The following is a 25465-nucleotide window of genomic DNA, read 5'->3' as shown; positions in this document are numbered from 1 at the left end:
TCGGATGTCTTGACTCTGATATATTTTATCGGGTTGTGTGCATGAAATTTTTATAGATTAAAGAAGTTGAGGAAAAGCATTTCTGGTTGGTGGGTAGTTCACTTATGAAGCTAAAACATAATTCTTTAAAAAAATGTACTAGGGACATAAGGAGAGTGGTATGGTGAAATATAGACTTGAAGACTGTCCTTGGGCTCTCTGAATCATGGTGGATAGATCCTTATCCTGCTATGCTGGGAGAGAAGTTTCGTCCCAATATTAAGCAGAATTAACTTTATGAACATCATAGAGCCATTAGTAGGTGCTGGAAATTGTATCATTTTATTTAAGATACAGATAGGGGATTGTTAACTTTTCTGATAAGAAAAATTAGGAAAAATTTTACTTTTATTTGGCTTTGGTTTATGTTTGAAAGGATATATCCATAAGAACTACTTGTGTAAAGCTTATTAGAAGAAATATATACTGCTTTCTTAAGCATACAAAAAATGTCAGAAATATTTGGAGGAGAAAAAATTTCAGCCTTACTAGCCTTTCACATTTATACAATCCCTTCACATCCTGTTAATTGATCTTCTTTTACTTACTCCATTTAAATGTGTTTCATAGCTTAGACTAAAGCATATTTGAGGTGAGAATTACACATTTTTACTAGTTTGTAAGATCCATGAAAAAATTATCTGTATTTATTACTCTCTGTCACCCTGTTTCATCTTGTTTATCACCATCCATAATTCCACTTAGCTTAATTCATTTCCCTATGCCTCAGGCATAATCAATAAAGTTGAATTGCATATTTCTGCTCCAGAACTCTGCTCTTATAATGATGTTTTAAAAATATATTAGAACAAAGTAACAAAGTCTATCTTCTATATGTACATAATTTTTTTTTCCAAACACATGTTTGAGGCTGGAATGTGGTGAATTTTCAGATTTTACATTACAATTTATAGCAGACAAAAAGATTTTCTATAGGAATCCCTTTGTTGGAAGTTGGAGGAATTGTATACAAGTTTATTTCTCATGCTGATTGTTAAGAGCCTAAAATACTTAAATCGGATGACTCAGTTTGATATTTGAGTAATTCTAGGCTTGAAACTGGCAATTTCAAAATATAGTCTGAGAAACTGATAATAGTATATCTATCTCTATGTAGATGTACACACCACACATTGAGATGCTTTGACTGAAGCCACATAGAACTTGGTCACTAAAATATTTATTTTCCCAGCAACAGTACATTTTTATCTCCAGTGGAAGACTTTCCAAAAAGCAAGAGTCCAGTAAGCAAAACAACAATTAGAATTTTTTTCCCATTTATACTATAGAAATTTACAAAATATTAAGTATCATGAGTATATTATTTGGCTAATGCCAAATAGTGGCATATTTTACAGTGATTCCATGACATTTTAAAAGTTTTCTTACTCTTTTCCAGTCTTACTTTATGAATTTCCTTAAAACAGACACCCAGGTAAGACCTTGAGCCACAAGAAACAGTTCATAATACCACTTAAAAAGTCACCTGTGATCAGCTTTTTGTTTTAACCTGGAATTTTTCCTTTCTGTTTTTCACTACAGTTTGAGAGATAACCTTGAGTAGAGGCCATTTGTCTTTAGTTTATTCCTTGGAGGCTTAATGTTTACATTTTTAAACATTCATTTTTATAGGTACATGTGCAGGTGTGTTACATGGACATGTTGCATAATGGCTTCTAGTGTACCCATCACCTTAGTAGTGGCCATTATAGTCAATAGGTAGTTTTCCACCTTTCACCCTCCTACTACCCTCTCCCTTTTGGAGTCCCGGGAGTCTGTTCTTTCCTTCTGTATGTCCATGTGTACCCATTGTTTAGCTTTCACTTATGAGTGAGAACGTGTGATATTTGATTTTCTGTTTCTGAATTATTTCACTTAGGGTGATCCATCCATGTCACTGCGAAAGACATGACCTCATTAAGGCCTAGATATTTCTGATCTGATATGCTCAAAGAAGTTCAGAAACAGAATGAGTATCTCCCCAGGACTCCTTTTGAGCCTATAAAGATCCTTCACTGGCTCTTTAGAATTTCTCTCATGACTCAGGATTCTTCTGAGAATTTAGGGATAGGTGGAAGTGGCTTCTGAGTGATGAGTGGGAGCAAATTTTCAAGGTGGATTAGGTCTAGATTAAGTAGCCCGTCAAGTCTCCACTGCTCTGAGGGTGGTATGTCATCTAAGTGTGAACCTTTAGGGTACAAAAGTGGTAGGAGAACCATGAGACAAATACTAAGTTCACTGATACGGCAATTCTTGTCTTCATTTGCTTCTACAATTAAGTCTTCACTGTACTTTTAATTAAGATTTTAAATTTTTGAGGGTATAGAGTTTCCATAAAAAGTCATCAGTGATAATAAATTTTATTTGACTTTCTACTTATTCTGGATTCTAAAACAGACTGACATATAAACACATTACTTATGGATCACTTTGAGAGAGGAAACACTATTCAGAAGATTTAAATCCCAGAATTTAATCCATTGCTTTATTGCAAGTTTACAGAAGACACAGTTGTCTTCAGTTTTATCTGCAGTAGTTGATATATTGATTTTAAATGTTGAAAACTTATACTAATGTTGCTTACTGTCCAAAATTATTCCTGGGAGATAAACATTCAGATTTTCTACAGTAACCACTGACTGGCCCCTTAGCAGCCATTTTAAACATAAATTTGATGATATTGGCCAAACATCCCCAGTCCAGTTCAACTTTCAGATCCTCAGGCCTACCATAGTCCTTTGTGTTTGATATTTCTTTCTTATCCTTAAATGTGGTAGCTCTATGAGCACAGGGACCTGTGTTTTGATTCACTGTCTGCGTACTTAACTTTGCAGAACATTTTCAAGGTCCATCCATGTTGTAGCACGTATCAGAACTACACTTCTTTTATGGCTAAAGAAATTCCATTGCCTGCGTACAGCATATTTATCCATTCAATTTTCAATGGACACTTGGGGTGTTTCCACCTTTTGGCTCTTACGAATAATGCTGCAATAAATATTGGCATATAAGTATCTGTTCAAGTTCATACCTTCAGTTCTTTTCATTATATGCCTAAAAGCAGAATCGCTGGATCATATAGTAATTGTGTTTTGCTCTTTGAGGAACTGCCAAACTGTTTTCCACAGTGGCTGCATCATTTTACATTCCCACCAGCAATGTATGAGGGTTCACCAGAGAACCCTCAGAACAGAACGGAACAGATACTTCACCAGAGAAGATGAATGGCAAAAAAGAAAAAAATGGAAATGCAAATTAAAATCGCAATGAGATAACATTAGATACCCACTAGAATGGCTAAAGTTTAAATGGCTGAAAATACCAATTGTATCCTTAGAACAATACCTGGCACAAAGGAAGGTGTAGGCGACCAAGAAGTATTTGTTGAGTAGATGGATTCATTTCTGTAGTTTGCTACCATGCCCACCTACCTGTTAGCATCTGCGTGACATACTGGCCTTCCTGCCCGTTCTTATAGATAAACTCTCCAAGGCCAGACCTTCCCAAACTCCATCACCTCTTGCCTGCTAAGACAAGCAGTTCTCTCCTCTCCTGCAGCATCAAGTTTTCCCCTCTTCTGGGTCATTCCCCTCAGTAACAAACATACTATAGTTACCATCTCTGTTTCTCTCTTCCTTTTACAATTCAGGAGTTGTCTAAGCCATACACCTGTGACCAATTGATGTGTGACAAGGTTTCCAAGTTTGTTCAATGGGGAAAGAAAAATCTTTTCAACAGATGATGCTGGAATAACTGGATTTCCACAAGCAAAAGAGTGAAGCTGGACCCCTAACTCACACCATATACAAAAATTTACTCAAAATGGATCAGTGACATATCTAAACATAAGAACTCAAACCATCAGACTTTTAGAAGAAACATAGGGGGGTACTTCATGACCTTTAATTTGGCAAAGGGTTCTTAGACAAGACACCAAAAGCATGAATAACAAAAGATAAAAGATAAATTAGACTTCATCAAAATTAAAAATATTTGTGCATCAAAGGACATTATCAAAAAAGTAAGGCAACCTACAGAATGGGAGAAAATACTTGTAAATTATATATCTGATAAGGGATTAATATCCAGAATATATGAAGAACTACAATTTAACAAAAAGTCCAATTAAAAATGGGCAGAGCAGTTACTAATTTCTCTAAAGATACACGAGTGGCTAATATTTTGAAAAGAGGCTCAAAATCATTAGCCATCAGGGCAATGCAAATTAAAACCATAATGAGGTACCACTTCACACACTTAGTAGGATGGCTCTAATTTTTAAAAAGTGGAAAATAAGTGTTGGCAAGGATAGAAATCAGAAACCAGAATGCACTGCTGGTGGGAATGTAAAATGGTGCAGCCACTGTGGAAAACAGTTCAGCACCCCCTCAAAGAGCTAAACATAAAATTACCATATGACCCCTCAATTCTACTTTTAGATTTATAGTCAAAAGATTTGAAAGTAGGGACTTGAACAGATACTTATATGCTCATATTAATTGCAGCGTTATTCACAGTAGCCAAAACTTGGAAACAACCCAAGAGTCCATTGACAAGTGAATGGATGAAGAAAATGCATCATCTATGGGACAGTGGCCATATACAGCCATAAAAGGAATGGAGTTTTGATACAACATGGTGAGCCTTACAGATGTTATGCTAAGAAGTGAAATAAATAGACACAAAAGGACAAATATATGTTCCACTTACATGAAATACCTTGAATAGGTAAGTTCCCTACAGAAAGAATAGCAGTTACTAGGTGCTGGGGGGTGGTGGAAGTGGGAAGTTATTGCTAATGGCTATAGGGTTCTGTTTGGGATGGTGAAAAATTTTGGAAATAGTGGAGATGTGAAGGGGTGGCCTGCCCCTCCACACCTGTGGGTATTTCTAGTCGGGTGGGATTAGAGACGGAGAAAAGAAATAAGACACAGAGACAAAGTATAAAGAAACAACAGTGGGTCCAGGGGACCGGCACTCAGCACACCAAGGACCTGCACCAGCACCGGCCTCTGAGTTCCCTCAGTTTTTATTGATTATTATTTTCATTATTTCAGCAAAAAGGAATGTAGTAGGAGAGCAGGGTGATAATAAGGAGAAGGTCAACAAAAAACATATGAGCAAAAGAATCTACATCATAATTAAGTTCAAGGGAAGGTACTATGCCTGGACGTGCACGTAGGCCAAATTTGTTTCTCTCCACCCAAATATCTCAGCGGAGTAAAGAATAACAAGGCAGCATTACTGAAAACATGTCTCGCCTCCCGCCACAGGGCAGCTTTTCTCCTATCTCAGATGTACAATCGGGTTTTACACTGAGACATTCAGTTCCTAGGGGCAAGCAGGAGACAGTGGCCTTCCTTCACCTCAACTGCAAGAGGCTTTCCTCTTTTACTAATCCACCTCAGCACAGACCCTTTACGGGTGTCAGGCTGGGGGACGGTGAGGTCTTTCTCATCCCACGAGGCCATACTTCAGACTATCACATGGGGAGAAACCTTGAACAATACCCTGCTTTCAAGGGCAGAGGTCCCTGCAGCTTTCCACAGTGCATTGTGCCCCTGGTTTATTGAGACTAGAGAATGGCAATGACTTTTACCAAGCATACTGCTTGTAAACATTTTGTTAACAAGGCACGTCCTGCACAGCCGTGGATCCCTTAAACCTTGATTTTATACAACACATGTTTTTGTGAGCTCCAAGTTGGGGCAAAGTGGCTGGGGCAAAGTGGCTGGGGCAAAGCTACAAATTAACATTTCAGCAAAGCAATTGTTTAAAGTACAGGTCTTTTCCAAAATGGAGTCTCTTATGTCTTCCCTTTCTACATAGACACAGTGACAGTCTGATCTCTCTTTCTTTTCCCTACAGAGATGGTCACATAACATTGTGAATGTAATTAATGCCACTGAAACAAAGTGGCTTTAATTGCAAAAAAGAAAATGAAAAGGCAAGACACAGTGGGGAAAATATTAGCAAAGCGTATTGTCTGATAAAGGACTTTTATCTAGAACACATAAAGATCACTTTGAGTCTAAAACAAGAATAAGAAGACCCCCCCAGAAGATTTAAACTGGACAAAATATTTGAACAGATGTTCCGCCAGAGAAGATGAATGGCAAAAAAACAAGCAAATGGAAAGACAAAATCATGAGATGCCATTAGACACCCACTAGAATGGCTGTAATTTAAATGGTTTCCAAGGATGTGGAACAACTGGCACTGTGATTTAGTGTTAGTGAGAATGTGAATTAGTGCAACCACTTTGGAAAACAAGTTGGCAGTTCTTAAAAAGTTAAACATATGACTTAACATTTGAGTCAGCCATTCTACTTTTGAACATTTACCCAAGTGAAGTGAAAACAAGTGTCCATACAAAGAATTGTTACACAAATGTTCCTAGCAAGTCTGTTTATAATAGCCAATAATTGGAAAAAACCCAATGTCCATTGACAAGTGAATGCACAAATTGTTGTATATTCAAACAGTTTAATATGACTCAACACCAAAAACCAATAAACTGGATACATGCAACAGGCTCCAGGGGAGTCAAGATTTCCCCTTAGTTATGATTGGAGAGGGTGTTACTGGGCTTCACTGTAGGGGTGACTTGGGAGCAGTGAAAGGATCAAATTGCCCAGCCCTGACTCCACATGTGAATCCTCGTGGTGCCCTGGAGGAGGCAGTGCTGCTGAGGTAGACACTTCCCTTGCTGCCACATTCCTTCTGCTCCTCTTTCCTCTGACCCTCAGAGGTCAAGGGGGACACCCTGGAAAGGGAAGCAGCTGCCCACAAGGCCAGTACCCTCCCCAGTTTTTTTAGGTAACAATCTGAAAGGACAAAGCAACAGGGCGCTACTTGGTCCAGCAGGGGCTTGTCAGGTAAAACATCCAAAGGGAGGAAAGGGAACAGAAGTTTTTTTCTTTAGTCACCTAGAATTACAATTTATTCTAAAGATGTTACTTAAAAGGAAAAAAAGGGACTGATTATCTTGGGGCGGAGCAGCCATACCAGAGAGTGCCCACTTCCTGCCTCCCTCTGTCACTCTTATCAACCAGAGATGAAGAAAACTTCAGCTTCAGGGGGCTAGAAACCTAAAACAAATGAAAGAAAAATAGGAAAGAAAAAAAAAGAGACTGTCGCGTTAGGCAGCTAGCTACAGGTCAAAAGTGGGAAAAAGAGGAACTTCAAGGACTAAGCTAATGCCAGTGTAGCAAACATAATGCTAGCCTCAGATCACCTACTGATTTATGAACAAACCTCTGGATACAGGAGAAAGTAGATAAATAATATGTTTATAGATAATATTTTGATGTAAATATATAATAAACTAAATATTAGGTATTTTCCATAATCAAATCCAGTTAGAAATTAAAACTTCATATATTTATATACTGAAGAATTTACGTAACAAAGGCTTTTATGCTTCTACAACATAGGTTCTAACTTTAACATTGGTTAATATGCACTAATTGAAAAAAATTCATGAACTTAATGAGCTGGTGCTCAAATTATAAACCTGGGGATTCCACTAAATTCCACTGCTCCCATAAGCTTGAGAAGATAACTACATATGAAATTTTTTAAAATGAGTATGCCTTACTTTAACTGTAGCCTTGCCCAAGTTTCTCATAGTCATATATCTGTTGCTGTAAAATATACTATATTGGGCATAGATGGAAGCTCTGACACAATAAATAATTAAAGTAAGTCTTTGGCACTTAAAAACTTGGTAAAATGCGACCCCGTGAACCTCCAGTTAAGATAATTTATGTGACCCAATATAAGTTGAAACAAGACATTCAATGATTAAAACTAATTATATAAAATAAAGAGGTGATTATCCTCACTGCTGCTTTCAACAGCCCAATTTTTCCGTGTTTCCAAATCTGAAAAAAAAATATTTACACATACATACACACACACATACATATAGAAAGGGCACCTCATGATGATGGATTACTATAACCTTAATGCTATGGTCCCATCCATTAGGGCTGCCATAGTCAATACCTAATTCATTTAAATTGCTAATTTTATTCAGTTACCTGGTAAATCATTTGCTCTTAAGGGTTTGGCTGAGGGTTCTGTTTAATGCCTGTTTCCATTGCCTCTCAGCTTCAGTTTACCTCCCCTTCTGCAGGGACCCAGTGCAGCTTTCCAGACTGCCTAGGAGGTCTCCCTGGCTCTGTTATTGTGCATGACCTTTGCAGACAAGATCTTAGCAACATCCCCCTTCTCCAGGAGCGTGGGGAGGATGTCCTCCTCCAGGAGATTCATGTAATACTTTAAAGTACTTTAGTACTTTTGAGTTCTGGTGGAAATGTATTCCTCATTTACAAATTTTACTTTAAAGTCATTAGACACTCCTGTGAATGGCCTCAAAAAACTCCACTGGAGAAGTTTTGGCAGCCTTTTGCAATGCCTCCTGGAGGCTTTGGACCATTTAGGATGGCCATTAGTTGCCCAGAGCTTCTGATATAGGATATTACCCCCTTGGCCTCCTGGTATCCACCATTAAAACAACAAAGGATCGCTGCCTACTGGGCTGTCTTGGAAATGGGAGACTCTGAGAGACCTTGAGCCTGTCACCCTCCAGACCCAGCTGCCCCTTATGCTTTGGGTCATGGAAACTGCAGCTTACAAGGTTGGCACAGCTACCTAGGCCTCCTTAAGGCAGGATGGAGCAAAACCTGGGCCCCTGATACTTCCACCTGTCAGAGTGGGCAGCTTCCTCTGGCCCAAGTCCCTTGCCAAATGCCAGGAGCTCATTCCTCCCCCACACTCCCTGACTGCCTGGGAAGCCACTTGGGGTTAACGGAGTGAACAGTAATGGGAGTCGTAGACCATGCAAACGTCACTGCTAATCATCCCTGGTGAAGCTTACGGAAAGCTGTTGCTTTCCATCCCTTAGCCAGGATATCCCTAAAAAAGGACAGGATCCCAAAACCACCGCTGGCCAAAACTTCAGGCAGTCATCTTAGCACGGGATGTCCTGGTCAACAACTGGCTTCATCTTCATATTTATTGTAAATCTGAAAACTGTCCCCTTCACATCAAACAAACCCTCTAGGAATCTCTTGCATCACAGACACCCAAAGTATTAAATCAAAATCACTTATCTCCACACAGACTAAGGTCAAAATGTAAGGCCTTGCTAGGACATTCCTTGTTCCCTTCAGAGTTAACAGATTTTACTAATAACACCCAAGGCATGTGTTTTACTTCTTAGAATACACCACCCTTGGCTCTTGAAAAAGACATCGAATAGAACTTTCATGTCCCTGATAGATCCCTAGTAACTAGTTTAATTGAAAGATGTATTGATGTCCTCAACTCCTTGAAATTCCAGTACCACAGATACACTCCTGAAGTTTTCTAGTTTGTCCCGGGCTTTATTATTATGCTTTTTTTTTTTTTTAATCGTGTCCCCATCTGGTAAGGGCTGGAAGCCAGGTTGAGGACGTGTCCTGTCCTGGGGCTCGTTAACCACAGATTGTCCTGCAGGCCAGGCAGCTGCTCACTGGATATGGAACACATTTTGGGTGATGGCAGAGCCCTCAGGAATGGGATTAATGCCCTTATTAAAGAGGACTGAGGGAGCTTGTTTGTCCCTTCCACCATCTGAGGACACAGCAAGGAAACAGAGGGTCACAGCATCTATGAACCTGGAAATGGGTCCTTGGCAGGCACCCAATGTGCCAGTGCCTTGATCTTGGACTTCTCAGCCTCCAGAACTGTGAGAAATACATTTCTGTTGTTTACAGGCCACCCACTTCATGGCATTTTGTTATAGCAGCCTGAATGGCCCAAGACAGGTGTTTAAGTCAAAGTTTGGTTTTTTAGCTTTTATTTTGCCTATGGATGTCCAGTTGCCCAATGACCATTTGATGGAGAGGCTGGCTTTCCTCTCATGAAGTGCTTTTGCATGTTTTCAAAAATCAGTTGAGCATATTTGTTTGAGACTGTTCGGTCCCATTGATTAATAAGTCTATCCCTTTGCCAATACCATATGGAATTTATTAGATATGCAGTAAGTGTTAAAGTAGAGTTGGCATTCTTGTTTTTCAAAATTGCATTAGCTGTCCTAGTTCCCTTGCTGTCCATATACATTTTTATTACAAGATAAACATGCACTTCTTATTATTTCAAAGTATAGTAATAAGAAAACCTCAGAGTAGCTTCATCACAAATACTGAGCTACAGTTACCGGGAAATCCAAACAGTCCTGCATCAGAACCTGTTTTCCTGATTAACCCAATAATAAAATAGAGCAAAGGCTGGCTTTCTTGCTAAACAGGTTTCACTTTCTCTTTATCATCCTAGTCTGTGTGGCTTGGTAACAAGAAAACTTAATGTGTTCACATTTATCTCTTCATAGCAAGTGTCTATGACATAGTTTGGTGGGGAAGAAATGAAAACCCAAGCACAGAAATCAGGGCTTGGTGAGGTTCAAAAACTCCAAAATTTTCATTCTAACTAAATGAGTTGGGTATATATTTCCATTGTCAATGAAAGGGGAAGGGGTATTTTAAATGAATCATATATGGAGAAAGAATGAATGGATGCAAATGCACTTATGCTTGCCTAGTTCTTGGGAATAATATTTTTATATACAAAGAATCAGGATCATCAAATCACCATCTTCATCACTTCAATTTTCTTAAGCATGATGACAGCCTTGTCACTGTCCTTTAATTTGAAATTTGTTAACTGTCCTCTAATTTGAAATTTGTTAAGCATGAGCATATGCTTAAGTGCTGATATCTTTCATTTGAAATTTGTAAAATTATAACTGGGACGAGGAGGTCTTTAGAAAATACTGTAAGAATGTTAGATATTTTGTAGGAATGTGAGATTAAATTCTCTACACAAGTTTCGAGTTAAAAAAATCCTCATTTCTTACTGGAGAATTTAAAATTAGTTTATGTATTTACATATATATTTTAAAATTACCTACACTATGAAAAGGTACCTTTAGTAGTTATGCATTTTTTATGAACATAAAACGAGCAAAACTGAGTATGTTGAATGAAAATTTAGAATTGAAACATCCCATTCCTGATGAATATGAATTACTAAAGTTTTAGTCTAAAATGACTAGATGATATAATGATATATAGCTTGAGAACTGATAATAGCAAGTAAATGAAAGTCAATTTATTTAGAGAATTGAATGGGAAACTAAAATCATGTAAGCCTTTTCTATAAAAAACCATCAGCTTTATGAATCACCAAATTAAAGAATAAGTATACTAAGATAAAAGTTTCCCCATTATATTACAGAGAAAATCATGTTCTGAGCTATGTACTTTTATACCTGGATGTCTAATCTGAGGCCATCAAAAGAACTCACTCATAGATCAGTTTGCCTCATTTCATGGTCTGCCTTGGATTCCCCCACACCCACTGATCCAAAGTCTGTGGAATAAGGAGGCACCTTCCAGCAAAGAAGGCAGACATGAAAGTGTACATTGTGATCTCTCTGTTATGAAGTTGAAGAATTGGCCAAACTGATGTATGTTAATAGGAATCAAAACAGGGGCTGCGTGTGGAGGGGTGGACGATGTTATTTGAAAAGTTGCAGGAGAGATTTTCTGTGTTAATGGACATGAGCCATACATTGAGAGGGCTGCTGGCTAGTGAAAGGAATATAAAATTTTAAAATTTGTGAAATCATGCAGTTAACATCTGCACACTTCACTATATTTTAACTTTTTGTTAATATAAAAGAATAAGAAAACAGAAAAGTATTACTGTTAATAATAGAGAAAAGTATACTTTATTTACAAATTTCTCCCTCTAGCCGATCATACAGTTGACCAGTTCAGGGTGCCCGCTGCTGGTTGGATGCCAGGCGGAATCTCAGGGTGTTCTCTGGTGTCTGTTGTGGCTGTGGGATCCACGGTTACTGGGCGGAGCCCTGTGGTGGCTGTGGTGCCATGGAGGGGCTGCGATCTTCTGTGGAGCTGGACACTGAGCTGACTCCTGGGAAGCTGGATGAGGAGATGGTGGGGCTGCCACACCATGACCCGAGTCCTCAAGTCACTTTCCACAGCCTCGATGGGAAGACAGTGGTGTGTCCACACCTCATGGGCTTACTGCTGGGTCTCTTACTTTTATCGACTTTGTCTGTTAGGAACCGACTCTGTGTAAGAGGTGAAAGGCAGCTTGCAGAAACACTGCATTCACAGGTGAAGGAGAAATCCCAGCTCATTGGCAAGAAAACAGATTGTAGAGACTGAGGCATCTTTAAAAGATGTCAGGGTACAGAAAAAGTCTTTCAACACCCCCAGCTTTGTAGATGCTTACAAGAAGGTGAATAGCACCAACGAGATGCTGATGGAGAAATTCACCACCCTGGTTCAAGAACTGAAAGAAGAGACATCCAGACTTTCCAGGCAACAAGAGAAGCTGGTAGAGATGCTAACAATGCTGGAGGCCCTGGGAGAGGCCATGAAAGCCACCCCGTCACAAGGAGCTTTTCCACACCTGCCAGGCAGCTGAGAGCCAAGCCCTGCTGCTCTCTCCCCCACGAGGGGGCTGGGTCTTAGAGCAGCACTGTTCTTTTCCCCTCCATTCAGGCCTCCCGAGCTGCCAGGCTCTGTGCTCCCACACTGACTCCATCTGAGGGGTCCTTGACGCCAGTTGATCTGGGGTACCCCGCCCCTGGCCTGGAGTTCCTCCTCCTTCTCACGCTGACACTGCAGCCAGCTCCTCAATGGGCGGTGCCTCCAAATCTAAATAATATGGAGGTCCTGAAGCACACCAAGAAATGAGGGACTTTTTCTTCGCAGAAAGTTTGAATTCTGTCTTAATGAGAGAATGCCATACTTGAGCACCTCATCTTTTGCTCAAATTGAAATGTCATCGAACTGTATTTCTCAAGTCAATGGTCTGTAAATATGATTTATGTATTAATCTCCTAAGTGAACAATTTATATTTTATCCTCTACATAATTATTGTATTATGCTTTAAAAATATATTTAGTTTATCAATAAAGACATTCAGTACTCAATAGCAAGTTTTTTCTGGAGTTTTATCCCCAACAGTTCTAAGTCGTAAGTTAAAGTGCCAGTTTTTGGCCTGAGTATTTGTTGAAAAATGTTATTCAAAGGGAGATTTATTTGGGGGATAAAGTGAAAGGAATGTTTAGAGAGAAGTTTTTTTTTTTTGGAGATGCAGTCTCACTCTGTCACCTAGGCTGGAGTGCAGTGGCGTGATCTCGGCTCACTGCAACCTCTGCCTCCCAGGTTCAAGCAATTCTCCTGCCTCAACCTCCCGAGTAGCTGGGATTACAGGCGCACACCGCCACATCCAGCTAATTTTTTGTATTTTAATAGAGATGGGGTTTCACCATGTTGGCCAGGCTGGCCTCGAACTCCTGAGCTCAGGCAATCCACCTGCCTTGGCTTCCCAAAGTGCTAGGATTACAGCCGTGAGCCACCGCGCCCAGCCAAGAGATTTTTTTTTAATTTTTATTTTAGGTTTGGGGGTACAGGTAAAGTTTTGTGACATAGGTAAACAGGTAACATGTGGGTTTGTTTCATCACCCAGGTATTAATCTTAGTACCCGATAGTTATTTTTTCTGCCCCCTCCCTCCTCCCACCCTCCCCCATCAAGTAGACCCCTAGAAATTGAAAGCCTTCTAACCGACTCTAGAGTTAAACACAGTAACATCAGATAATTTCTTCCAGTACCATTGCTGTGTAGGTGGAGAGATGGATTTCTGGTATTTCCTACTTCTCCATCTTCACGGAATCTTTATTTCATTCTTTTAAATAATTTCTGTCTCGTTGATGATGCATTTTGTTCATATGTCTTTCCCAATTTTTGTCAGTTCTTTGTGTTTTACTGTAGGTCTTTGAACATATTTCAGATAGTTCCTTTAATGTCTTCATCTAGCGAGCCAAATGCTGAAAGCCAGTAGGGATTTACTTCATTCCTTTGAAGGGATCATAGTTTTTTGGATTTGCTTCATTCCTTTGAAGGGATCATAGTTTTTTTTTTTTTTTTAATGCTTTGTGGTATTCATTTGAAAACTGGGCATGTGAGAAAACAAACACCTCTCCCAGTCTTTGCAGATCGGTGTAAAAGATCTTCACTAATTAGCAGGCCCTTAAGTTTTAGGATCAGCTTGTCTTCATGGGTATTTTCTGGGAATGTGTCCTTCCAGGGCCTTAGTGTGCCTTTTCCTTCCCAATTTCTCTCATATAGATGGCTGCTTAGATGTCTTAATTTTCCAAAGAGTCTCACCCCAGCTTCTTTTTGGGCCTCACATGTTCTATTATATCCTTCTGCCCACAATTTCTGTGCCCAGACATACATATATCTGCTTTCCCCCTGCAGTTTCCACGTGGCATGGTGCCTACCACTGCCTTCCACTGTTTCTACAGCTTAAGATCCACACTGAGCCTTGAGTCCGGCAAGACAGAAACCAGTCCCTCTGGGTGCCCACAAATAGGTTTGAATGTGGCAAATATTCTCTATTCTGCTTCTTCTGGTTTGAGGGAGAAAACTGAGAATTGGGCTGCTTACTCATAACTGCCTCATGCCTCACTGGTGGGGCAAGAGCAAGAGAAAATGCCATAAAATTTCCTATGTGTATATTTAATGTTTCCATTAGGGAACAAGGGCTGAAGCTTCCTAGTCGTCCATCTTTTTTATGTCATTCCTCAAAACTAATGTAAATCTTGTAACTGTGTATGAAGTGTTTATTATCAAATACTACCAGTTTTCCCTTAAATCCTATCAGTGGAAGGTACCTCTATAAATTCCTTAGCTTTATTTCTTGCTTCTAAGTAAGACTGTACATGATAATGACACCTGTTAAATTAAAATCTCGGAAATCTTTGAGCAAGGGTATACAAGCATGACCCTAGGCTCTCTGAAAATTTTCTCTCTTCTTTCCAGACCTATTTGAAACCTTGTTTCTCCACACTAGTGATGCTAACTCTAAAGGTAACCAGATACAAATAAGAGTTTACAACCCAGCTCATAATCCACATCCATTAATCAGGACCATGCCCTATTTGGTGTTTTTCTCTATATATCTTTTAACCCCTTTAATTTCTGCTTTGAACAACTCTCTGAACTTACACCTGTGTGGTGCATTCTTCCTTTGCCAGTAAGCAGTAAATTCAGTTTTGTTTTAAAACTGCTGTTTGGCCACCCTTTTTATGTTGCTTCTTACATGCCTCATATCTTCATAGCACTTTTACAATTACTCTCCAATTGATCTTCTAACTGGTGGTTATAATAATGCTTTTTCCAAGACCTTTAAGCTTAATTATCCTTCCCCTAGGAGACAAATACAGTATGTTCTACCCACTTTGGAAACAGAAAACCTAACCTGGCAGTACAATGGTTAAATTATAAAATCCAACATGTAGCCTCAAAACAGAAGCTGTTCTTCTGTCCACATCTAAAATTTAGGGCTTCTTATTCATCTTCTCATTTTGTTCTGCAAATGCTCTGTGGTTGATTAGTTTAAATTTACAGACAAGTTGCTAAAATAGTTCAAAGACTTTCCATATGCCTATTACTTTGGGGCTCAATCCAGGCTTTCCATCTTGCTTATCTATACCTATTTCACATTCCAAACATGTAAAACCCAGCTCCCACTCTTCATCATACCTTTACTTATTAATTCAACCTCAGTATATACATAAAGTGTTTTCAGAATTGTTAACCTGTACTCCCACAAGAAACAAATTTAATGACTAGAATTCAGTATTTACATAGAGGGGTTTTGTCTTGAATATTAGTTTCTCATGTGATTTCAGTTTTGCAGTCAATATTATGTTGTTAAAACATTTGAGGATTATTCTTAATTAAGCAGAGTATTGATACAATATTAGGAATATATTATATAATGGAATAGGATATAATATATCCCTATTCTGTCTTTGAGTCTAAGTAGAACTTTCCTTAATGATCCCACTCAGCAACACCACTTTCAAATATACTATTTAATCTTCACAGCCATAGAGGTCATGCTCATAAAGCATTTTCAATGGATCTGTTGAAAATAAACAGATAATGTTTTTGGTGCCAGGCTACACTTTTATTATCTCATTTAATCTCCTTTAAAATATTTTTAAAGTTTCATTCTAGCTTCATCAATGGGTATAACTTTTATACGATGGCAGAATTAACCCCAATGTTATGAACCATTTCTAACAGTGAGAGACTTCCTACAATTGAGAGAGTAAGATCTCTGTAACCAGATATATAATTAAGCAGAGGCTGAATGATCGTCTTTCAAATATTAAGTTGTGAAAAGAATCCTACAGGAAGTAGAAAATTACACATCATATATGATTTGTTATAATGCAAACTCTGAGCTCTAGAGTTGCTTAAAGAAATATACAGAACAGAGGTAGGTGAAATGGGATAAACTGTTATCCTTTACTTAAGTCTCAAATTAAAGCCTGTCATTTTTCAAGACTAACTTACTATCCTGATGGAGAATATATCTGTTTTTCTTTAAAATGTGTCTGTGTACTACTGAGAGGCACCACGGATATGACAAAGAACTCAATTCGAATCTATCTCTGGGATCCACAACTACTGTCTATTATATACCGAGCTCCTCTAATAACATGTGAAAGAGTTAAACTATTAAACACAGAAATTGAAATACTTACTGATTTTTTTTCACTGAAGCAGTAGCCTACCAATATAAGCAGGCTCTGAAATGGTGTGATAATTTTTGGATTCTGAATAAGATCTAATTAAATACATAATACTATTCTTTCATTTTGTCATATTCATTTTGGTTATCAAGTAAATAAGAAACCAAAATATTAATGCTATTTAGAAATATTAGAAGCTGATACAAATTCTAAAAAGTAAGACAAATTGTCACATAAAAGAGGCATATGATTAGACATGATGGTGACTATAATGAAAATTCATCAGTCTCAGGGCCAAAAGAGAAAATAAGACAATATGAAGATACTGGATTCCTAACATTTAATATTTACAAGAAATTTTTTACATAATACTTTTCAATGTTCCTCTTAACTAGTGTCAGTGAAGTAACTATCATTTTAACTAGTATCAATTACACTTAATTTTCATGAAAACATTCCCACACAGCATAAGTTCTTTGAGTTTATAAACAATATCTTTCATAGTTCACCTAAACCTGGTAAATTGCTTTGTAGCCTCACTAGGTTTAATAAATGTTATATAAATAAATACTTTGTTCTGATCTCTTCCATACATATCTAGTTTTAATATGAAAAAGAGTAAAGCAAGATACTCTCTTTTTTAAATTAAATTCCTTTAACTGGAAGTGTAAGAAATGTATGGAGGTGACTTTTCTCTATTAGAGGATCATACAGAATAGACTTGCAAATAATACGACACTTAAAGAACCATACATTTTCAAAACATGCAGAGCACAAGTTTTGTTTAATTGATTTTACATCACACCAGAAAGCACTACAGGGACACTGGCGAATAGAAGCAAGCTGGAACCTCATCACAGAGCTCCTTTCTTACCCTCAGCAACAAAAAGGCTTGATCTTAGAAGTTCAAAATTGTTCCATATGGTAAAGACACATTCTGAAAATAAATCAACAAGTAATTATAATTTTTTAGTTTAATTCAACTTCTAATATACACACATATAAACCTTTCTGAAATGTTCAGTCTTGTGCATGTCTTGATGTTGAGGCGTATTTTCCACTAATTGAAAGGCATTTTTCAAAATATTATCTAGAGCTCTTTTCAAAAATCAGTGATCTTTCAATGCTAAAATATTCTTTTTAGCTGAACATTGACAATGACTCCCTCCGTGTTCAAACTTTAGTTAGGCTTCTCTAAGCCCTCTTCTCAACTAGGCCTCATCCTTGGCCTGCCTTAAGCAAAAATCGTGCTAAGTCAGTTTAGCAAGAATCTCCCATGCTTGATATCTAACCAAGTTTCTCACCCCTCGCCCTTAATGTCTAAGTCCTTAATCTGCCTCTAAGAAGAATCTTGTTAGGCCAGTTAAGCAAGAATCCCTCTACATCTGATATCTCCTCTTAACAATTTTCCATCCGCTGACCCCTTCACTCTGCTCTGTCTATAAATTCTTAGCTTTCCTTGCTGTACTTGGAGTTGAATCTCCCTCTTCTAGTGCAATGGTCTTTAATAAAGTCTTCCTTACCATGTTTATCAAGTGTCAAAAATTTTTCTTTAACATGAGACTGGCTCTTATGGACTTTGTCCTTGTGATGGAGTATATACTAGAGGTTAAACTCATTGTCTGTAGAGTCCAATCATCTAGTTACCCACCCTTTATCTGTTGCTTATGAGCTTTATGTCCTTAAGCAAGTTAGATGAACTTGTGTAGTGATCCTCGATGAATGTGTGCTCTGAACTGATAGACTCAACTATGAGAAGATGAGATATCACAGGCGAGATTGTATCCACACATACATTTTACCACTGTGACCTCTGCCCAAACTGAAGGGTTTGAGAATTCTGTGCTCTTTGCAAGCAAATTATGCCTATAATTGTGGGGTGTGGGGGACAGGTAAAGACATGTTGACCATGAGCACCCAGCCTGTAAGCTTACCATCTGCAATTTGGGTACATGACTGGCTGGCTAGGAAGGTGATAAAAGGGTTAGGAAAAGACAGCAATCAAAGGCCTTTTCTGAGTTTGAATTGTGAATTCAGAGACTGCAGTCTTTGTCTCAGTGAAAGTCTGAGTGGGAGTTCCTGCCTTTAGATTTAAACAATGATAAATGAAAGTTTCAGGCTTCATGCACCAAGATCTCACTCAGTTAAAAGTTATGAGTTCCCTGAATTTTAGTGGTCACCACCACTTATTCCTTGGCCCAATGGCTCAATAATTTTGTTGAAAATTCATATCCTATAAGTTATAATTAATGCCCACAACCTATTAAAAATTTAATTTTATTTGCCACCCCAGTGCTCATTGACATAGATAAGAACACAACACACTGAGAACCATTTTTAAAATCAGAAGTAGGCAGTTGCCCCTGCATCATAACGATAACTCTATAATCAACTGCTACCTAAGAACTCCCCAGTGAACATACCTTTTGTCTCTGCACCTGGAATCATGGTCCCTGTGCAAATGTTAGCCACCAACTTATGAAGGGAGAAAAGAAGTTCCTCAAACCCTCCCCAAAAGTAATCATATGTTCTTCTTGAAAAAGAAAATGGGATTTTTGCCTCTAAAAAAGTACTGTGGCATCAAATGGTAACATTATCTTACTAGTCACTTCTGTTGATATCTGATCTCCTGAATGTTTAGGACACTAACAATTTGATTTAAATTAGAGATAGTGTAGCCTTAACCAAAACAGCTGGTATTGGTACAAAAACAGACACATAGACCAATGGAACAGAATAGAGAGCTCAGAACTAAGACCGCGCATCTACAGCCATCTGATCTTCAACAAACCTGACAAAAACAAGCAATAGGGAAAGGATGCTCTGTCTAATAAATGGTGCTGTGATAACTGGCTAGCCATATGCAGAAGATTGAAGCTGGACTCCTTCCTTGCACCTTATACAAAAATTAACTCAAGATGGATTAAAGACTTAGATGTAAAACCCAAAACTATACAAATCCTAGAAGAAAATCTAGGCAATACCATTCAGGATATAGGCATGGGCAAAGATTTCATGATGAAAATGTCAAAAGCAATTGCGACAAAAGAAAAAATTGACAAATGGGATCTAATTAAACTAAAGAGCTTTTGCACAACAAAAGAAACTATTATCAGAGTGAACAGATAACCTACAGAATGGGAGAAAATTTTTGCCATCTATCCATCTGACAAAGGTCTAACATAAAGAATCTACAAGGAACTTAAACAAATTTAAAGAAAAAAACAACCCCATTAAAAAGCAGGCAAAAGACATGAATAGACACTTCTCGAAAGAAGACATTTATGTGGCCAACAAACATATGAAGAGAAGCTCCACATCACTAATCATTAGAGAAATGCAAACCAAAGCCACAATGAGATACCATCTCACACCAGTCAGAATGGCGATTATTAAAAAGTCAAGAAACAACAGATGCTGGTGATGCTATGGAGAAATAGGAATGTTTTTACACTGTTGGTGGGAGTGTAAACTAGTTCAACCATTGTGGAAGACAATGTGGCCATTCCTCAAAGATCTAGAACCAGAAATACCATTTGACCCAGCAATCCCATTACTGGGTATATACCCAAAGGAATGTAAATCATTCTATTATAAATATATATGCACATGTATGTTCATTTCAGCATTATTTATAATAGCAAAGACACGGAATCAACCCAAATGCCCATCAATGGTAGACTGGATAAAGAAAATGTACATATACACCATGGAATACTATGTAGCCATAAAAAGGAATGAGAGCATGTCATTTGCAGGGACATGGATGGAGCTGGAAGCCATTATACTCAGCAAACTAATGAAGGAACAGAAAACCAATCACCACAGGTTCTCACTTATAAGTGAGAGCTGAACAATGAGAATGATGGACACAGGGAGGGGAATAACACACACTGGGGCCTATTGTGGGTAGGGGGAGGGAGAGCATCAGGAAAAATAGCTAATGCATGTGAGGCCTAATACCTAGGTATTAAGGTATTATCCTCATTCCAAAGTCTGTTAATGTACCTTCTACAGCAGTCCTTGCTGAGCCTCCATTCGGTCAAGAGGAACTCAAAGGAGACAATTGTTTGATGTTTGTGTGTTTGGTTGGTTGATTCATTGTTTGGGGTTTGGAAGTGTCTGCACTGGGGCCATGCACTGAGCCACCCCTAAGCCCTTCCTTAAGGCCGTAGGTCTAAGAACATGCACATTGCCCCGAGCAATGACCTCCAGCAGAAGAAAGCAAATGCTATTTTACTTCAAATCATGGATGCTGCAATCATATAATATTTGTTAAGCTGCGAAACATGTTTATTTAGCAGATACTATATGGAATTTTCTGAACACCTCTTTAACGTATGAGGAAGCTTGTCCTGCTATGGATGCAATTCAGTTCTTCCTTTTTTATTACTATTTCAAACATATATATTTATATTAAACTTATTCAAACATATATATATTAAACTTAGATGATAATCAAAATTTTTTAAAAAAAGGATAAGGATGAGGATAAGGTTGATGGGTGCAGCAAACCACCATGGCACACGTTTACCTATGTAACAAACTTGCACATCCTACACATGTATCTCAGAACTTAAATTAAATAAAAAAAATTAGAGATAGTGACAAGTAAAGAATGGTGTACTAGAGGGGCCCTTGCCAATTTGAATGGCCTTAACAGCGTGAATGGCCCCATACATTTTATGAATAAAATATTGTTCTTCCACTGCTTTGTTTCTGGACAGCATTTGTTGATGAAGATAATATCCTAATTTATATACGAAAACAGACTTCCCATTAATTTTTGGCTTCAGCAGTTCAGATTTGTCTTTAGCAGCACCATCATTAGATCAATCAAAAGAAAAACACATTCAAAAGACTAGAGAAATACTCCCTGTTGTCATTCAGTTTATTTAAAGCATTTATATGATCTCCAGCAAGTTGTCAGCTATTGGGTTTCTCACAATAGAACCAAAGGAATTTTTGAATTTCCAGGGTTCACTAAGTATTCATTCTTAGATCTGACTACCTCATAATCTGGGACTAGCCTTATCTTTGATGGCAGCCAAAGTCTTTCAAAGACCCTAGACCCTATTCACGTTTGCCCTGATTCTGGCCTAATTTGAGCTAATTAGAGTCATTGGTTGAAACTGGCATCCCCTGCTCAATATTAAGGGTTATCCTGCTATCCTGAAAAAGTATTACATTTTACCCCAAAGCTCAGTTGAAAGACTATTCCTGCTCCTACTTCTCCAGGGAGCTATTTTTTATTTTATTATTATATCCCTCTGAATAGCTCACTGCCTTCCCAGGTCCTGGTGGCTATTGGATCATTGGTAATTCTGGAGTTGCATAGTTCAATATGGGAGCCACAAGCCACATAGGATTATTTATGTTTAAACTAATCAAATGTATGTAAAATTAAAAATCTAGATTCCTAGTCACACTACCCACATATAAAGAGCCCAAGAGCCACATATGACTCATACCTCCCATACTGTAGGGCACAGGTGTGGAATATTTTTATATCACAAAACATTCTACTGAAAAGTGCTGAGAAGAGGAGTCATAATTGCCATGAAAAAGATGGTCTAGGAGGAGGACCATTTAAATGAAGCCAAGATAGCTTGAATCTATTAACTGGGTCTCCTCTGCCAGTAGCTACAGGAACTGGATTAAAAAAAAAAATCAACTGCAACCATTTGCATATGGGCTTGGGCATTAGTTTATTTCCCTTGTATCCTCTTCAAACAATAAGCTCCATGGTTCTCAACTCTGGCTGCGTATTAGAATCACACAGAGAATCTGGTTTAATTGGTCTGGGGATGCAAGGCAGAAAACTGGTAGGCTTTAAAAGCCCCAGGTGAGTTCTATTTTGTATTTAGGCTTGAAAAGTACTGATTTAGAAAATGCATTACCTTATTTAATCAAATAAGTATTCTATAAAGGCAGAGCTTCAGTGAAAATAAAACTTCCTCCATGTTTTATAGAAAAGCCTGCTGAATCCCAGACTTAACTAATGGGAATTAAGATACAGCTGGCATTGTTATCCGGGTAGTTCACACGGGCAAACTGAGAAGATGGATTGGATGTAGTTTAGATAACCCTAACAATCACCATCCATTGCAGGTAGTCTTCTATACTAAACTAAAGCTATAAAAATAATTACAGAAAGAAACATAAAATCCACTTTATTCACAACCCAATTATCAGCAACTTGCAATAACAATTCTGCTGTTCATTTCTGCATATATTCTCTCCAAAACCCTCACCAGAGTTATTAATATAGTTCACATTTATGTTACTTTTGGGATCTTTCACAGTTTTAGAGAATAATTGATCATTAGGGAATAATTTCTCCATTTATTTTCTCTTGACAGTTTCATTATGCTGAATTCATGAGTTTTTCTAACCATATAAATTGTTCATTTTTCATTACTATATAAAATGTAAATAATATCTTTACAATGGGAGACTATAAAGGATGGAAACTATTTCAGTCATTTTATTTCACTTTATTTTGTTTGAGTATAAATCCAATTTTCTTTATTATTTTTTGGCAGAAACATAACTCCAGAATATTTAAATTAATATTACTGCTCATTCCTCTGATTCTTGCTGGGGAAAAATAGGAAAATTTAAGGCATAAAAGAATATTCTGCAAGTCTAAATATTTATGTCAGTGATAACCCAGATTGGGTTTAGGACAATTTTATAGCCAATAATATTTATGCTCTTCAGGGGATAGTAAAAATGCAGTTACAAATAATATTTCAGTGTTATAAAACATTTGATTGATAAGAATCACATCTTTAAAATTATTAGCAGTTGTATTTTGTGCCATTACAAATTCTACAGAATATGCTTAACACATATCAGGTTATTGTCATATATTTTTTACATCTTTTCCTTTTTCTAAGTTGGTTATGCATTGTTCAAAAAACTAATATTTTGAATTGGGTGAATATTTTTATTATTTGTGATTTAAAAGATAATTGCATAACTTTTTTAAAATTGAAAAGAAAAGTAATAAAGTAATTTGAAACTTTCAAACTCACCACTGCCTGGTCAGGCCTTCTGTGATCTGGGCCTACCCTGTTGATCCACTGTATTTCCAGCTGTTTTTCAATAAGCACCATCCACACGAGTCAGTGTTATTTTCAAAAGGCTTCTATATTTGCAATTTCCTTTCCTGCATTTCTGAATTTGTCATGTTGCTTATCTTGCTCAGAATTTCCTTCATTCTCAAAAGTATGGGTGTGGTACAGATTTTCGGGTAGCAGCATCTAACACTTTAAAGAAAAGTTATGTGTTAATTGAAAAAAAGTTTAATTTTACTCTGGTTGATATAATTTTTATTGTATATGATATCATGGAAAACAGAATGTATGAATAATATAAACAATGAAAATGGAAAGTAGTATATAAATCTACCTACCTGTTGTTTTTATAGAAATGATGCTGTGACATTCTCAACTTAGAGCAGTATAAATATAGATAATGGTTCTCCAACTTTAGCTAGCAACAGAATCACTCAGACAACTTACTAAAACAGATTTCTGGACCTGAACCCAGAGCTTCTGATTCAATAGTTCTGGGTTGGGGCCCAAGAAACTGCATTTCTTAGAAGTTCCCAGGCAATGCCCATGCTGCTAGCCCAGAGACCACACTTTAAGAAATCTTAATGGAGACATTCAAAAAGTTCCAATTCACTGAAATTTTGTATTTTGGCATACAAAAAAATGTATATACTTAATATGCCTATGGTTCTTCAAAAAATCAGTCAGTTTTAAATGAGAGGCCAATTTGTACACCACAACAAAATTAACTTTAGTATCAGGGAGGAAATAACAGCAAGTCCATTTTAGGCAGAAGACTCATCTTTAAGCTAATGGAAACTAAGATGGAGTCATAAAATATCTCTTGATTTCAATAATCTTTGTTGCAACATTGTTTGTTACATAGAAAAAACTGGAAACAACCAAAGTGCCTATTTGACAGAGGCTCATAAGCTATGATAGATCTAAATATAAAGGACTTAAAAATAATTTGATTGATTTGGATGTGCTGATACGGAAAGATTTTCAAGATATGAACAAGGCTACAGTAACCAAAACAGCATGGTACTGGTACAAAAACAGACACACCGACCAATGAAACAGAATAGAGGGCCCAGAAATAAGGCCGCACATCTACAACCATCTGATCTTTGACAAACCTGACAAAAACAAGCAATAGGGAAAAGACTCCCTGTTCAATAGATGGTGCTGGGATAACTGGCTAGCCATATGCAGAAGATTGAAACAGGACCCCTTCATTAAACCTTATACAAAAATTAACTCAAGATGGATTAAAGACTTAAATGTAAAATCCCAAACTATAAAAACCCTGGAAGACAACCTAGGCAATGCCATTCTGGACATAGGATCAGGCAAAGATTTCATGACGAAGATGCCAAAAGCATGGTACTGGTATAAAAGTAAATACATAGACTAATGGAACAGAATAGAGAACCCAAAAATAAAGCCAAATACTTCAGCCAAATGATCTTTGATGAAGCATACAAAAACATAAACTGGGAAAACGACATCCAATTCAATAAATGATGCTGGGAAAATTTGATAGCCACATGTAGAGAATGAAACTGGATCCCTATCTCTCACCATGTACAAAAGCTGACTCAAGATGAATTAAAGACTTAAATCTAAGACCTGATACCATAAAAATTCTAGAAGAAAACCTACATAAAATTCTTCTGGGCATCGGCCTAGGCAAAGAATTTATGACTAAGACCCCAAAAGCAATGAT

General features: G+C 37.6%; 1 protein-coding gene across 47 annotated transcripts in view; it reads right to left on the bottom strand.

The window, feature by feature from the left end:
* Positions 1-17442: 17442 nt before the first annotated feature.
* The window catches only part of CCDC7 (coiled-coil domain containing 7), a 434284-nt gene continuing 426261 nt past the window's right edge, over positions 17443-25465 (bottom strand). For all 47 annotated transcript variants that reach the window (XM_054436378.1, XM_054436376.1, XM_054436382.1 and 44 more), the window contains 2 exons: positions 23716-23949; positions 17443-17612 (listed from right to left, as the gene is read on the bottom strand). In XM_054436378.1, the coding sequence (XP_054292353.1) occupies positions 23903-23949 (47 nt within the window). In that variant the 3' untranslated portion in view covers positions 17443-17612; positions 23716-23902. The remainder of the gene's footprint in view (positions 17613-23715; positions 23950-25465) is intronic.

This window comes from Pongo pygmaeus, chromosome 8 (assembly GCF_028885625.2).
Source record: "Pongo pygmaeus isolate AG05252 chromosome 8, NHGRI_mPonPyg2-v2.0_pri, whole genome shotgun sequence".
Taxonomy (NCBI): domain Eukaryota; kingdom Metazoa; phylum Chordata; class Mammalia; order Primates; family Hominidae; genus Pongo; species Pongo pygmaeus.
The sequence above is the reverse complement of the archived record's forward strand: the minus strand, read 5'-3'. Positions and strand labels throughout refer to the sequence as shown.